This window comes from Arachis hypogaea, chromosome 9 (assembly GCF_003086295.3).
Source record: "Arachis hypogaea cultivar Tifrunner chromosome 9, arahy.Tifrunner.gnm2.J5K5, whole genome shotgun sequence".
Taxonomy (NCBI): Eukaryota; Viridiplantae; Streptophyta; class Magnoliopsida; order Fabales; family Fabaceae; genus Arachis; species Arachis hypogaea.
In genome coordinates, this window is record NC_092044.1 from 86,146,553 (window position 1) to 86,160,021 (window position 13,469).

At 42.2% G+C, this 13,469-nt stretch overlaps 1 protein-coding gene and 1 non-coding gene across 2 annotated transcripts; one reads left to right on the forward strand and one right to left on the reverse strand.

The window, feature by feature from the left end:
* Nucleotides 1–3,196: 3,196 nt before the first annotated feature.
* Nucleotides 3,197–3,304, reverse strand: LOC112713817 (small nucleolar RNA R71). The gene has a single exon (XR_003158778.1). It is a non-coding gene; the product is annotated as a small nucleolar RNA R71 (small nucleolar RNA).
* Nucleotides 3,305–10,850: 7,546 nt separating this feature from the next.
* LOC112711158 (uncharacterized) lies at nucleotides 10,851–12,997 on the forward strand. Its single transcript, XM_025763732.3, has 3 exons — nucleotides 10,851–11,784; nucleotides 11,915–12,107; nucleotides 12,213–12,997. Exons 1-3 carry the CDS (start codon nucleotides 11,335–11,337, stop codon nucleotides 12,773–12,775), a joined length of 1,206 nt encoding a protein of 401 aa, XP_025619517.1. The 5' UTR covers nucleotides 10,851–11,334; the 3' UTR covers nucleotides 12,776–12,997.
* Nucleotides 12,998–13,469: the final 472 nt, after the last annotated feature.

A 13,469-nucleotide genomic window follows, 5' to 3' on the forward strand; every position in this document is an offset into this window, starting at 1 on the left:
CAGCCCAAGCACACACCAAGTGGGCCCGGAAGTGGATTTTTATGTCATTTACTCATCTTTGTACACCTTAGGCTACTAGTTTCTATAAGTAGGACCTTTTGCTATTGTATTTTTCATCTTTGGACATCTAGTTCTTAGATCAGATCTTGGTTCTTCTGGTTCCCTCTCTAGGGCCGAAACCAATGATCACTCTTATGCTTATGTATTTTCAACGGTGGAGTTTCTACACACCATAGATTAAGGTGTGGAGCTCTGCTGTACCTCGAGTATTAATGCAATTACTATTGTTCTTCCATTCAATTCCGCTTGTTCTTGTTCTAAGATATCACTTGTTCTTCAACTTGATGAATGTGATGATCCGTGACACTCATCATCATTCTCACCATGAACAAGGTGACTGACAACCACTCTTGTTCTACAAGCGATCAAGGCTCTAGTGAATATCTCTTGGATTCTTTAATCGGAGTCTTCGTGGTATAGGCGAGAACTGATGGCAGCATTCAAGAGAATCTGGAAGGTCTAACCTTGTCAGTGGTATTCTGAGTAGGATTCAATGACTGAATGACTGTGACGTGCTTCAAACTCCTGAGGGCGGGGCGTTAGTGACAGACGCAAAAGAATCACTGGATTCTATTCCGGCCTGATTGAGAACCGACAGATGAATTCCGCTATGCTGTGACAGAGCATATGCAATCGCTTTCACTGAGAGGATGGGAGGTAGCCACTGACAACGGTGAAACCGTTGCTTAAGCTTGCCATGGAAAGGAGTAAGAAGGATTGGATGAAGACAGTAGGAAAGCAGAGAGACGGAAGGGAAGGCATCTTCATGCGCTTATCTGAAGTTCCTACCAATGAATTACATAAGTATCACTATCTTTATCTTTTATGTTATTTTCGTTCATCACCATTACTATTTGAGTTTGCCTGACTAAGATTTACAAGATGACCATAGCTTGCTTCAATACTAACAATCTCCGTGGGATCGACCCTTACTCGCGTAAGGTTTATTACTTGGACGACCCAGTGCACTTGCTGGTTAGTTGTGCGAAGTTGTGTAATGCCATGGTATTGAGCTACCACGTTTTTGGAGCCATTACTGGGGATTATGAGAGTTGTGAAAAAGTATTGTTCACAATTTCGCGCACCAAGTTTTTGGCGCCGTTGCCGGAGATTGTTTGTGTATGGACAACTGACGGTTTATCTTGTTGCTTAGATTAGGTATTTTTCTTCAGAGTTCTTAAGAATGAATTCTAGTGTTTCAAGGTGATGTTCTTATCATCACCAAAGCTGATTGATTCTCATCAATTTAGCTCTTGAATGCAATGTCCTGCTGAAGCTTGGCCGGCCATGTCTAATTTCTTTAGACTAAAGCTTTAGACTAACATTGCATGATTCCTGGAATTCTCATTAAGAATTTTGATACCTTTATTTTCTTTTTCTACATAATTTTCGAAAAATCCAAAAAAAATTATAAAATCATAAAATCCAAAAATATTTCTTTTTTGAGTCTAGAGTCTCATCTTAAGTTTAGTGTCAATTGCATGTTTCTGTTCTTATTGCATTCATGCATGTGTCCTCATTGATCTTCAAGTTGTTCTTGATGATTTCCTTGTTTTGATCTTTGAATTCTATTGACTTGAGTGTTGCATTCTCATTTTGTTAGTGTCAATGGTATACAAACTGCTAAGTTTGGTGTCTTGCATGCATTATTATTTGATTTTAGTTGCATTTTGATTATTCCTTATTATTAAAAATCCAAAAATATTTTTAATTGGTGTCTTTTCAAGTCAATAATACAGAGAATTGAAGATTCAGAACATACTGCAGAGGAATCACACAGAAAAAGCTGGGCATTCAAAAATGCCCAGTGAAGAAGACAGACTGGCGTTTAAACGCCAGCCAGGGTGCCTGGCTGGGCGTTTAACGCCCAAAAGGGTAGTAGTTTGGGCGTTTAACGCCAGGATGGCAAAGGGGGAAGATTTTGTTTTCAAAATCAATTTTTTTCAAGTTTTCAAAGTTTTTCAAAATCAAATCTTTTTCAAATCATATCTTTTCAATCAAATGTTTTCAAAATCAATTTCTTTCCTTTTTCAAAGATACTTACTAACAATTAATGATTTGATTGAACATTTTTTGCCTTTTCTGTTGAAGAAGGTTTTATGTTTGAATCATATCTTTTCTTGTTAGGCAAGTCATTAATTTTTAAAATCATATCTTTTCAAATTGTTTTCAAATCATATCTTTTAAAATTGTTTTCAAATCATATCTTTTTAATCACATCTTTTTCAAAATAAGTTTTCAATCAAATCTTTTTAATTTCTAATTTCAAAATCTTTTTTCAAAAATCACTTGATTTCTTTTCCACTCTTATTTTCGAAAATCAATTAAGTGTTTTTCAAAATGTTTTCAAAATCTTTTACTTAAATTTTCGAAAATTACTTCCCTTCTTCTCACATCCTTCTATTTATGGACTAACACTATTCCTTAATGCAAAAATTCGAACTCCATCTTCTTTGATAAGTTCGAATTTTCTACCTCTGTCTTCCATTTTTCTTCCTCTGACACCTCAAGGAATCTCTATACTGTGACATAGAGGATTCCATATTTTCTTGTTCTCTTCTCTTTCATATGAGCAGGAGCAGAGACAAAGGCATTCTTGTTGAAGCTAACCCTGAGCCTGAAAGGACCTTGAAGCGAAAGCTAAGAGAAGCTAAAGCACAAATCTCTATGAACGGAGGTGGTTGTCAGGCACACGTTCATAGTTGAGGACCTAACAGAAATTTTCAAGGAAGAAGAAGCCATGGCAGCCGAAAACAACAACAATGCAAGGAAGGTGCTGGGTGACTTTACTGCACCTACTCCCGATTTCTATGGGAGAAGCATCTCTATCCCTGCCATTGGAGCAAACAACTTTGAGCTTAAGCCTCAATTAGTTTCTCTAATGCAACAGAATTGCAAGTTCCATGGACTTCCATTGGAAGATCCTCATCAGTTCTTAGCTGAATTCTTGCAAATCTGTGACACAGTCAAGACTAATGGGGTAGACCCTGAGGTCTACAGACTGATGCTATTCCCTTTTGCTGTAAGAGACAGAGCTAGAATATGGTTGGACTCTCAACCTAAAGAAAGCCTGGACTCTTGGGAAAAGCTAGTCAATGCCTTCTTAGCAAAGTTCTTTCCACCTCAAAGATGGAGTAAGCTTAGAGTGGAAGTCCAAACCTTCAGACAGAAGGATGGAGAATCCCTCTATGAAGCTTGGGAAAGATACAAACAATTAATCAGAAAATGTCCTTCTGACATGCTTTCTGAATGGAGCATCATAGGTATTTTCTATGATGGTCTCTCTGAACTGTCCAAGATGTCTTTGGATAGCTCTGCTGGAGGATCTCTTCATATGAAGAAGACGCCTACAGAGGCTCAAGAGCTAATTGAAATGGTTGCAAATAACCAATTCATGTACACTTCTGAAAGGAATCCTGTGAACAATGGGACTAGTCAGAAGAAAGGAGTTCTTGAGATTGATGCTCTGAATGCCATTTTAGCTCAGAACAAGATATTGACTCAACAAGTCAATTTAATTTCTCAAAGTCTGTCTGGAATGCAAAATGCACCAAGCAGTACTAAGGATGCTTCATCTGAGGAAGAAGCTTATGATCCTGAGAACCCTTCAATGGAAGAGGTGAATTACCTAGGAGAACCCTATGGAAACACCTATAATTCTTCATGGAGAAATCACCCAAATCTCTCATGGAAGAATCAAGAGAGACCTCAACAAGGTTTCAACAATAATGGTGGAAGAAACAGGTTTAGCAATGGCAAGCCTTTTCCATCATCTTCTCAGCAACAGACAGAGAACTCTAAGCAGAACCCCTCTGACTTAGCAACCATGGTCTCTGATCTAATTAAAACCACTCAAAGTTTCATGAATGAAACAAGGTCCTCCATTAGAAATTTGGAGGCACAAGTGGGACAGCTGAGTAAGAAAATTACTGAATTCCCTCCTAGTACTCTCCCAAGTAATACAGAAGAAAATCCAAAAGGAGAGTGCAAAGCCATAACCATGGCCGAATTTGGAGAGGAAAGAGAGGAGGTGGACGCCACTGAGGAAAGCCTCAATGGGCGTGCACTGACCTCCATAGAGTTCCCCAATGAGGAACCATGGGAATCTGAGGCTCAAAATGAGACCATAGAGATTCCATTGGATTTACTTCTGCCATTCATGAGCTCTGATGAGTATTCTTCCTCTGAAGAGGATGAGTATGTCACTGAAGAGCAAGTTGCCAAATACCTTGGAGCAATCATGAAGCTAAATGACAAGTTATTTAGAAATGAGACTTGGGAGGATGAATCCCCTTTGCTCACCAAAGAACTGAATGACTTGTCTAGGCAGAAACTGCCTCAAAAGAGGCAGGATCCTGGAAAGTTTTCTATACCTTGTACCATAGGCACCATGACCTTCAAGAAGGCCTTGTGTGACTTAGGATCAAGTGTAAACCTCATACCCCTCTCTGTAATGGAGAAATTAGGGATCTTTGAGGTGCAAGCTGAAAAAATCTCACTAGAGATGGCAGACAACTCAAGAAAACAAGCCTATGGACTTGTAGAGGATGTTCTGGTAAAGGTTGAAGACCGTTATATCCCTACTGATTTCATAGTCCTAGAGACTGGGAAGAGCATGGATGAATCCATCATCCTTGGCAGACCCTTCCTAGCCACAGCAAAGGCTGTGATTGATGTTGATAGAGGAGAGTTGATCATTCAAGTGAATGAAGAATCCTTGGTGTTTAAGGCCCAAGGATATCCCTCTATCATCATGGAGAGGAAGCATGAAGAGCTTCTCTCAAATCAGAGACAAACAGAGCCCCCACAGTCAAACTCTAAGTTTGGTGTTGGGAGGCCACAACCAAACTCTAAGTTTGGTGTTGAACCCCCACATTCAAACTCTAAGTTTGGTGTTGGGAGGTTCCAACATTGCTCTGAGTATCTGTGAGGCTCCATGAGAGCCCTCTGTCAAGCTACTGACATTAAAGAAGCGCTTGTTGGGAGGCAACCCAATGTTATAATTTATCTATTTTCCTTTGTTATTTATTTTATTTTGTAGGTTGATGATCATGAGAAGTCACAAAATCAATAGAAAAAGCAAAAACAGAATGAAAAACAGGAAGAAAAACAGCACACCCTGGAGGAAGATGCTGCTGGCGTTTAAACGCCAGTAAGCCTAGCAGTTGGGCGTTTAACGCCCAGTCTGGCACCATTCTGGGCGTTTAACGCCAGAAAGGGGCACCAGACTGGCGTTAAACGCCAAGAAAGGGCAAGAACCTGGCGTTAAACGCCAGAAATGGGCACCAGCCCGGCGTTTAACGCCAGAAATGGCTCAAAACGTGATTTTGAGTGCCATTTGGTGCAGGGATGACTTTTCCTTGACACCACAGGATCTGTGGACCCCACAGGATCCCCACCAACCCCACCACCCTCTCTTTCTTCACCCATTCACCAATCACCTCAACACCCCTATATAAACCCTTCTTCACCCCTTCATCTTCACACAACCTAAACACCACTTCTCCCCCTCTCTTTGGCCGAACACAAAACCATTCCCTTCTTCATCATTCCTTCTACTTCTACTCTCTTCTTTCTACTTTTGCTCGAGGACGAGCAAAGCTTTTAAGTTTGGTGTGGTAAAAGCATTGCTTTTTGTTTTTCCATAACCATTTATGGCATCTAAAGCCGGTTCAACTGAGAAGGCATGACCTCAAGCCCATCACTAAGAAAAAGATGGAGCAAACAAGAGACCCCTCTCATCATGAGATCCCTGAGATACCTCAAGGGATGCACTTTCCTCCACAAGACTATTGGGAGCAACTAAACACCTCCCTAGGAGAATTGAGTTCCAACATGGGACAACTAAGGGAGGAGCATCAAGAACACTCCATCATCCTTCATGAGATTAGAGAAGATCAAAGAATCATGAGGGAGGAGCAACAAAGACAAGGAAGAGACATTGAGGAGCTCAAGCACTCCATAGGATCTTCAAGAGCAAGAAAGAGCCGCCATCACTAAGGTGGACCCGTTCCTTGATTTTCTTGTTATTTATTCTTCTGTTTTTCGAATTTTATGCTTATGTTTATCCATGGTTGTGTCTTGTGATCATTAGTGTCTTAGTGTCTATGCCAAAAAGTTATATGAATCCATCACCTTTCTTAAATGAAAACTGTTTTTATCACAAAAGAACAAGAAGTACAGGATTTCGAATTCATCTTTAAAACTAGCTTAATTAGTTTGATGTGGTGGCAAAACTTTTGTTTTCTGAATGTATGCTTAAACAGTGCATATGTCTTTTGAATTTGTGGTTCATGAATGTTAAAATTGTTGGCTCTTGAAAGAATGATAAAAAAGGAGACATGTTACTGAGGATCTGAAAAATCATAAAAATGATTCTTGAAGCAAGAAAAAGCAGTGAATACAAAAAAAAAGGGAAGGAAGCGAAAAAAAAAAGGGGGAAAGAGAAAAAGAAAGAAAAAGAAGGAATAAAGTTGTGATCCAAGGCAATAAGAGTGTGCTTAAGAACCCTGGACACCTCTAATTGGGGACTTTAGCAAAGCTGAGTCACAATCTGAAAAGGTTCACCCAATTATGTGTCTGTGGCATGTATGTATCCGGTGGTAATACTGGAAGACAGAGTGCTTTGGGCCACGGCCAAGACTCAATAAGTAGCTGTGTTCAAGAATCATCATACTTAACTAGGAGAATCAATAACACTATCTGGATTCTGAGTTCCTAAAGAAGCCAATCATTCTGAATTTCAAAGGATAAAGTGAGATGCCAAAACTGTTCGGAGGCAAAAAGCTACTAGTCCCGCTCATCTAATTTGGAGCTAAGTTTCATTGATAATTTGGAGTCTATAGTATATTCTCTTCTTTTTATCTTATTTGATTTTCAGTTGCTTGAGGACAAGCAACAATTTAAGTTTGGTGTTGTGATGAGCGGATAATTTATACACTTTTTGGCATTGTTTTTAGTATGTTTTTAGTATCTTTTAGTTAGTTTTTATTATATTTTTATTAGTTTTTAGTTAAAATTCACTTTTCTGGACTTTACTATGAGTTTGTGTGTTTTTCTGTGATTTCAGGTATTTTCTGGCTGAAATTGAGGGACCTGAGCAAAAATCTGATTCAGAGACTGAAAAGGACTGCAGATGCTGTTGGATTCTGACCTCCCTGCACTCGAAGTGGATTTTCTGGAGCTACAGAAGCCCAATTGGCGCGCTCTCAACGGCTTTGGAAAGTAGACATCCTGGGCTTTCCAGCAATATATGATAGTTCATACTTTGCCCAAGATTTGATGGCCCAAACTGGCGTTCAAAGTCACCTACAGAAATTCCAGCGTTAAACGCCGGAACTGGCACCTAAATGGGAGTTAAACGCCCAAACTGGCATAAAAGCTGGCGTTTAACTCCAAGAAGAGTCTCTACACGAAAATGCTTCATTGCTCAGCCCAAGCACACACCAAGTGGGCCCGGAAGTGGATTTTTATGTCATTTACTCATCTTTGTACACCTTAGGCTACTAGTTTCTATAAGTAGGACCTTTTGCTATTGTATTTTTCATCTTTGGACATCTAGTTCTTAGATCAGATCTTGGTTCTTCTGGTTCCCTCTCTAGGGCCGAAACCAATGATCACTCTTATGCTTATGTATTTTCAACGGTGGAGTTTCTACACACCATAGATTAAGGTGTGGAGCTCTGCTGTACCTCGAGTATTAATGCAATTACTATTGTTCTTCCATTCAATTCCGCTTGTTCTTGTTCTAAGATATCACTTGTTCTTCAACTTGATGAATGTGATGATCCGTGACACTCATCATCATTCTCACCCATGAACAAGGTGACTGACAACCACTCTTGTTCTACAAGCGATCAAGGCTCTAGTGAATATCTCTTGGATTCTTTAATCGGAGTCTTCGTGGTATAGGCGAGAACTGATGGCAGCATTCAAGAGAATCTGGAAGGTCTAACCTTGTCAGTGGTATTCTGAGTAGGATTCAATGACTGAATGACTGTGACGTGCTTCAAACTCCTGAGGGCGGGGCGTTAGTGACAGACGCAAAAGAATCACTGGATTCTATTCCGGCCTCATTGAGAACCGACAGATGAATTCCGCTATGCTGTGACAGAGCATATGCAATCGCTTTCACTGAGAGGATGGGAGGTAACCACTGACAACGGTGAAACCGTTGCTTAAGCTTGCCATGGAAAGGAGTAAGAAGGATTGGATGAAGACAGTAGGAAAGCAGAGAGATGGAAGGGAAGGCATCTTCATGCGCTTATCTGAAGTTCCTACCAATGAATTACATAAGTATCACTATCTTTATCTTTTATGTTATTTTCGTTCATCACCATTACTATTTGAGTTTGCCTGACTAAGATTTACAAGATGACCATAGCTTGCTTCAATACTAACAATCTCCGTGGGATCGACCCTTACTCGCGTAAGGTTTATTACTTGGACGACCCAGTGCACTTGCTGGTTAGTTGTGCGAAGTTGTGTAATGCCATGGTATTGAGCTACCACGTTTTTGGAGCCATTACTGGGGATTATGAGAGTTGTGAAAAAGTATTGTTCACAATTTCGCGCACCAGCTACCGTCTGGATCTCGTGCATCGTCCAAACTGGTTTTGTGGTAAGGTGTTTTTGAAAGTTCTCGTTAAGGAGGCCGTTCGTCAGGCAAAGGCTGGCCACCGAATCGGTTAGGCCGTCGATTTCCAAGCATTCGTCGTTGAACCGATCCAGGTACTTTCTGGTCGGCTCTCCCTGTCTCTGGGTTATCCCCAGAAGGTTGATCGGGTGCTTTGCCTTTGCTATTCGTGTTGTAAACTGAGCCAGGAATGCACGGCTGATGTCCGAAAACCCGTAGATGGATCCTTTCGGGAGGCCGTTAAACCATCTGATTGCGGGTCCCGCTAGGGTTACCAGGAAGGCTCGGCACCTGACCTCGTCCCCTACTCGCTCTAGATTCATCCTTGCTTCGAAGGCCATGAGGTGTTCTAGAGGGTCTTGAGTTCCATCGTACCTCATGTCCGTTGGTTTGTCGAAGTGCTTCGGCAACCGGACGGATCGGTGGAATGGGGTGGCGCCCATTATCACGGGTTGTCGTGTCCTCTCGGACCTCCCTTCCCCGTCTTCGCGATCTCGTGCCGTGCAGCGTGTTTCCCTGCCTCGGGAGTAGATGATCGTGTCATTTCGTCTTCTCGGGACCGGGGACTCTTCACGGGTGCTCTCCGCTTCCGTTCGGGATGCGGAGGCGCGTCGCAGACGGCTTCAGTGGGAGTCTCTCTCTTGGCTTTCAGGGGATGGGGTGTAGCTGGGGTCGGTGGTTCGTCCGTCACGCTCCTGGTCGGCTAGTTGTCGCTCCAGGTTCTGGACCCTGTGACGTAGCTCCTGCATTATTATGGCGCTGTCGCCGCCCGTTCCCCCGAAGGGTCGCGTCCTCGTGTGCTGTTCAGTGTGTTGTCGGGGGGACCTTCGCCGTCCCCTCAGTGAGGCGACAGAGGCCGCCCCTTCCGCTCCGGCTCCTCGGCCTTGGTCTCCGGGACCCGGCACAACGTCCATTAAGGCAGTCCCCACAGACGGCGCCAATGTTCGGTGGTCGGTTGCCGGACAGGTCGGGTGGTTATTGAAGAGGGTGAGAACGCCTCAATCGCGGTCGTACTGGGTTCGGATTCGCCGTGTAGCCGAGCTCTCGTTGTGAAAGGAAAGAGGGGGTGCCACCTGCAAAGACACTCCGACGCTCTAGTCAGCTAGTGTGCAGGCGGGGAGAATGATAGGTGGAAAAGGTGACGTACCTTGGGGGAAGGGCAGGTCCTTCCCCATTTATACCGTGTCAGAGCTGGGCCCTGCAAGGATAGGCCCACTTTCCTCGAAGCTTCCTTACAGCTGCTGTGGAGAGCTATCAAGGACGCCTGTCCGGGCCGCGTAATGGATTGGACGTGCCCGACCGCTCGGATCGGGTCGTCAGTGGGTCGGGTTGACCCGCGAGTGGCCTGGACCAGGCTATAACATAATGTTTATTTTTGTGAATAATCAAAATGTTTAAAAAATTAAAAAATCTAAAAATCTAATTTTATTTTATTTTTGTATATAGTTATCCAAATAGTTATAGAAAAAATTCAATTCAATTAAATAAGTTATCCGTTAAATACAAAAATGATTTGTCTTATAAAAATAATATTATAATTTTTTATAATTTTCATATTTTGAATTATTCAAAAATTTATTTGTTGTTTACATAATATTATTTATCGTTTATATTGATAATATAGACTTTCGACTACAATTTACTAGTTTTTGCTAATAATTTTATTTCAATGCCTTTATTCTTTAGGCACACAATCAACCGCCATGTGTCCTGTCCATAACCATAAGATAGTAGGATAGTACATCCTAGACCTAAACAGCATGGCCTTGCCATACATCCCACCAAAATCTCATCTCACATCACGCGTTTCAATTTTTCTTCCCAGCTTTTGATCTTCTTTTCTCCATTCTTATTTTAAAATTCCAAAATAACAATTGAATATTGGCTTTTTCTTCTTTTTTTTTTTTTTTTGGCGTTAAAATTAAACGCCCAGGAAACATAAAATAAAAATGCTCACTACCATTACTAAAAACAACAAAATCACGTAATGCACAATCTCCACGATCACTGTGTACAAGCGTGGGTGGTTTTCGACATTACCGGAACACGAGGGCATCTACCCGAAATTCCATGCCATTTCTGAGGTCACCAACGTAATTTTTCCACTCCCCAAAAAACCAATGCGTATAACGCACGATAAACATCTCCACCACGCGTCACCAACATAAACGCTCCTCACTGCCCAGATCATCTCCGCCACGTTGGACACCACCTGGCACTCACAGTCCTAGTCAGCAACTCTTCCATCTTCGCTATAAATACCCTGACCTCAAACCCACTCACCTAATCCAAAGCGTCCAAAAACCAAAAAAGATTAAAAAAAAAAACAAATAAAAACATTTTCACCCGCTTCTGACGGTGAACTCGCCGGAGAGATGAACATTCCGGCGATTTCTTCTTCCTTCCAGTTGAACAATGCACGTTTCTCCGATCATCGCCGCCATGTTTTCCACGAAAACCTTGACCTCGAAAAACACTTCTTCACCTCCTTCGTCTTCTCTACTCGCTTAGTCTAGAAGTTATTCCATACTTCTTCTCTGAAAATGGAACAAACACGATAGAGTAGTTGTATATAGAGAGTGAGAATTTTTCAGGGATTTCTTTTCTACCATTTTGTCTTTTCTATTGTTTTCTTAGCCATGCCTCCGATGAAGATCCAACCTATTGACATCGATTCTCAGAAGCTGAAGGAAGCGGTGGTGGTTCGAAACGACGCCGTCAAGCCGGTTTTGAAGTTGCGGCTTAAGAGGCTGTTCGTGTTCGACCGGCAGTTATCGAGCGTGTTGAGAAACTCCTCCTCGTCGGAGAAACAAGTCATCGCCGCGGCCGGCGAAGCTCCTCCTTCCATCAGAGAGTCGGCCGGGGAAGGAACGGTGACGGAGTTCGAGCCTAGCTCCGTTTGCTTGGCGAAAATGGTTCAGAGCTTCATCGAAGACAGCAGCGAGAAGCCGGCAGCAGCGAAATGCGGCCGCAACCGCTGCAACTGCTTCAACGGCAACAACAACAGCGATAGCTCCGACGAGGAACTGGACGTGTTCGGTGAATCAATCAACTCCGGTTCATTCGGGGACGCCAGCGACGCTCTCAAGGTAAACTCCCAACGACTGAAGCTTAGGGTAGTATATATCCAGCGAGTTCAGAACTTTAATTTTGTCGCGTTTTCTCAGTGTCCAAACGCTCCATTAATCGATTATTATTTTCCTTTTGCGCTTATTACAGAGTTTGATTCCTTGCGCTAGTGTTGTGGAGCGAAACCTTTTAGCTGACACATCGAAGATCGTTGAGAAGAATACCAAGGTCTTCAAACGAAAAGACGATTTGAGAAAGATCGTTACGGAAAGCCTTGCCTCTCTTGGCTACGATTCTTCCGTGTGCAAATCTAAATGGGAAAAAACCGTATCATATCCCGCTGGTATCATTTCTTCCCCCTAATTTTCCTCTGAAATTTTCAATTGAAAACGGACACTGATTGTGGAGAAATAGAACTGAATGTAATGTTCTGGCTTTTCTGATTCAGGTGAATATGAATACATCGATGCGATTGTGGAAGGTGAGAGGTTGATAATTGACATCGATTTCCGATCTGAGTTCGAGATTGCTCGATCGACGGGGACTTATAAGGCGATACTTCAGTCTTTGCCGTACATCTTCGTCGGAAAATCCGATCGTCTCTGTCAGATCGTCGCCGCCGTGTCGGAGGCGGCGAAGCAGAGCTTGAAGAAGAAAGGTATGCACGTTCCGCCGTGGAGGAAGGCGGACTACATGCTCGCCAAGTGGCTCTCCAGTTCCTGCACTAGGGCGAGTCGTCCTCTGCCGCCGACGCCGCCTCCGTCCTCCGCCATCGAAGACGCCACGAGGAATCTAAGCGACGGCGCTGCGACTGAGAGTGAGTGTGGCGAGTTTGAACTGATCTTCGGCGAGAAGACATCGTCGCCGGAGGCGAAGGCTGTTTCCTGTGAGAAGAGCCTACCGACAATGGAGACGCCCACGTGGCAGCCGCCGGCGGTGAAAGTGAAGAGTGTTGAGAGAGGAACCAAGGTGGTCACCGGATTAGCCTCTCTTCTCAGGGATAAACCATAGGAGAAAATTTTGCACCTTTTTCTCCCTTTTTTTTAATGGTTAATTAAAAGGAAAAAAGAAAAGTACAAAAAAAAACTTGGATAAGAGCAACAATTTTTTTTTTCAACAAATTTTCTCTGTTTTCCCCTTCTGTTTACTTTGCAAAAGAGACTCTTGTAAGAAGCAATTCTCTGTAATAAAAGAGCTGAAAAAGAAAAGAAGAGTAAATATTTATTGGCAAAATTATAAAAAGTAAATCTGCAAACCAACTGAGATTATTCTATGCATTAATCTCAATGCATAGTTTTACAACGATTTATGAAATATATATATTAGTGATCATCGTAATCTCTGAAACTGGGAGTGCTTTCGGAAATCAGAATCAAGCTTTATTTTTACCTGAGGTTACTTTTTAAATTTTTGATGCTCTAATGGCCTAATGGGTTTGTGGCATGTCATTATAGAGGAGTTACAACTTACAATGCTTCGGTCCCTTGAAAGGAGACAAAGGAGGATGAAACTTTTCTTTAAATGTTTTCGCATCTTTTCATGAGATCAAATTATATTATTATTATCATTATTATTATTATTATTATTATTATTTGCAGTTTTTTATAAGGAGTAACAGCTTTGAGCATTCTGCTTCATTATCAAAGGCTGGGAAATGGGAATGAGAGAAGAGGTTGGTGGTACCTGGTGACGCCAGCAAACGAGG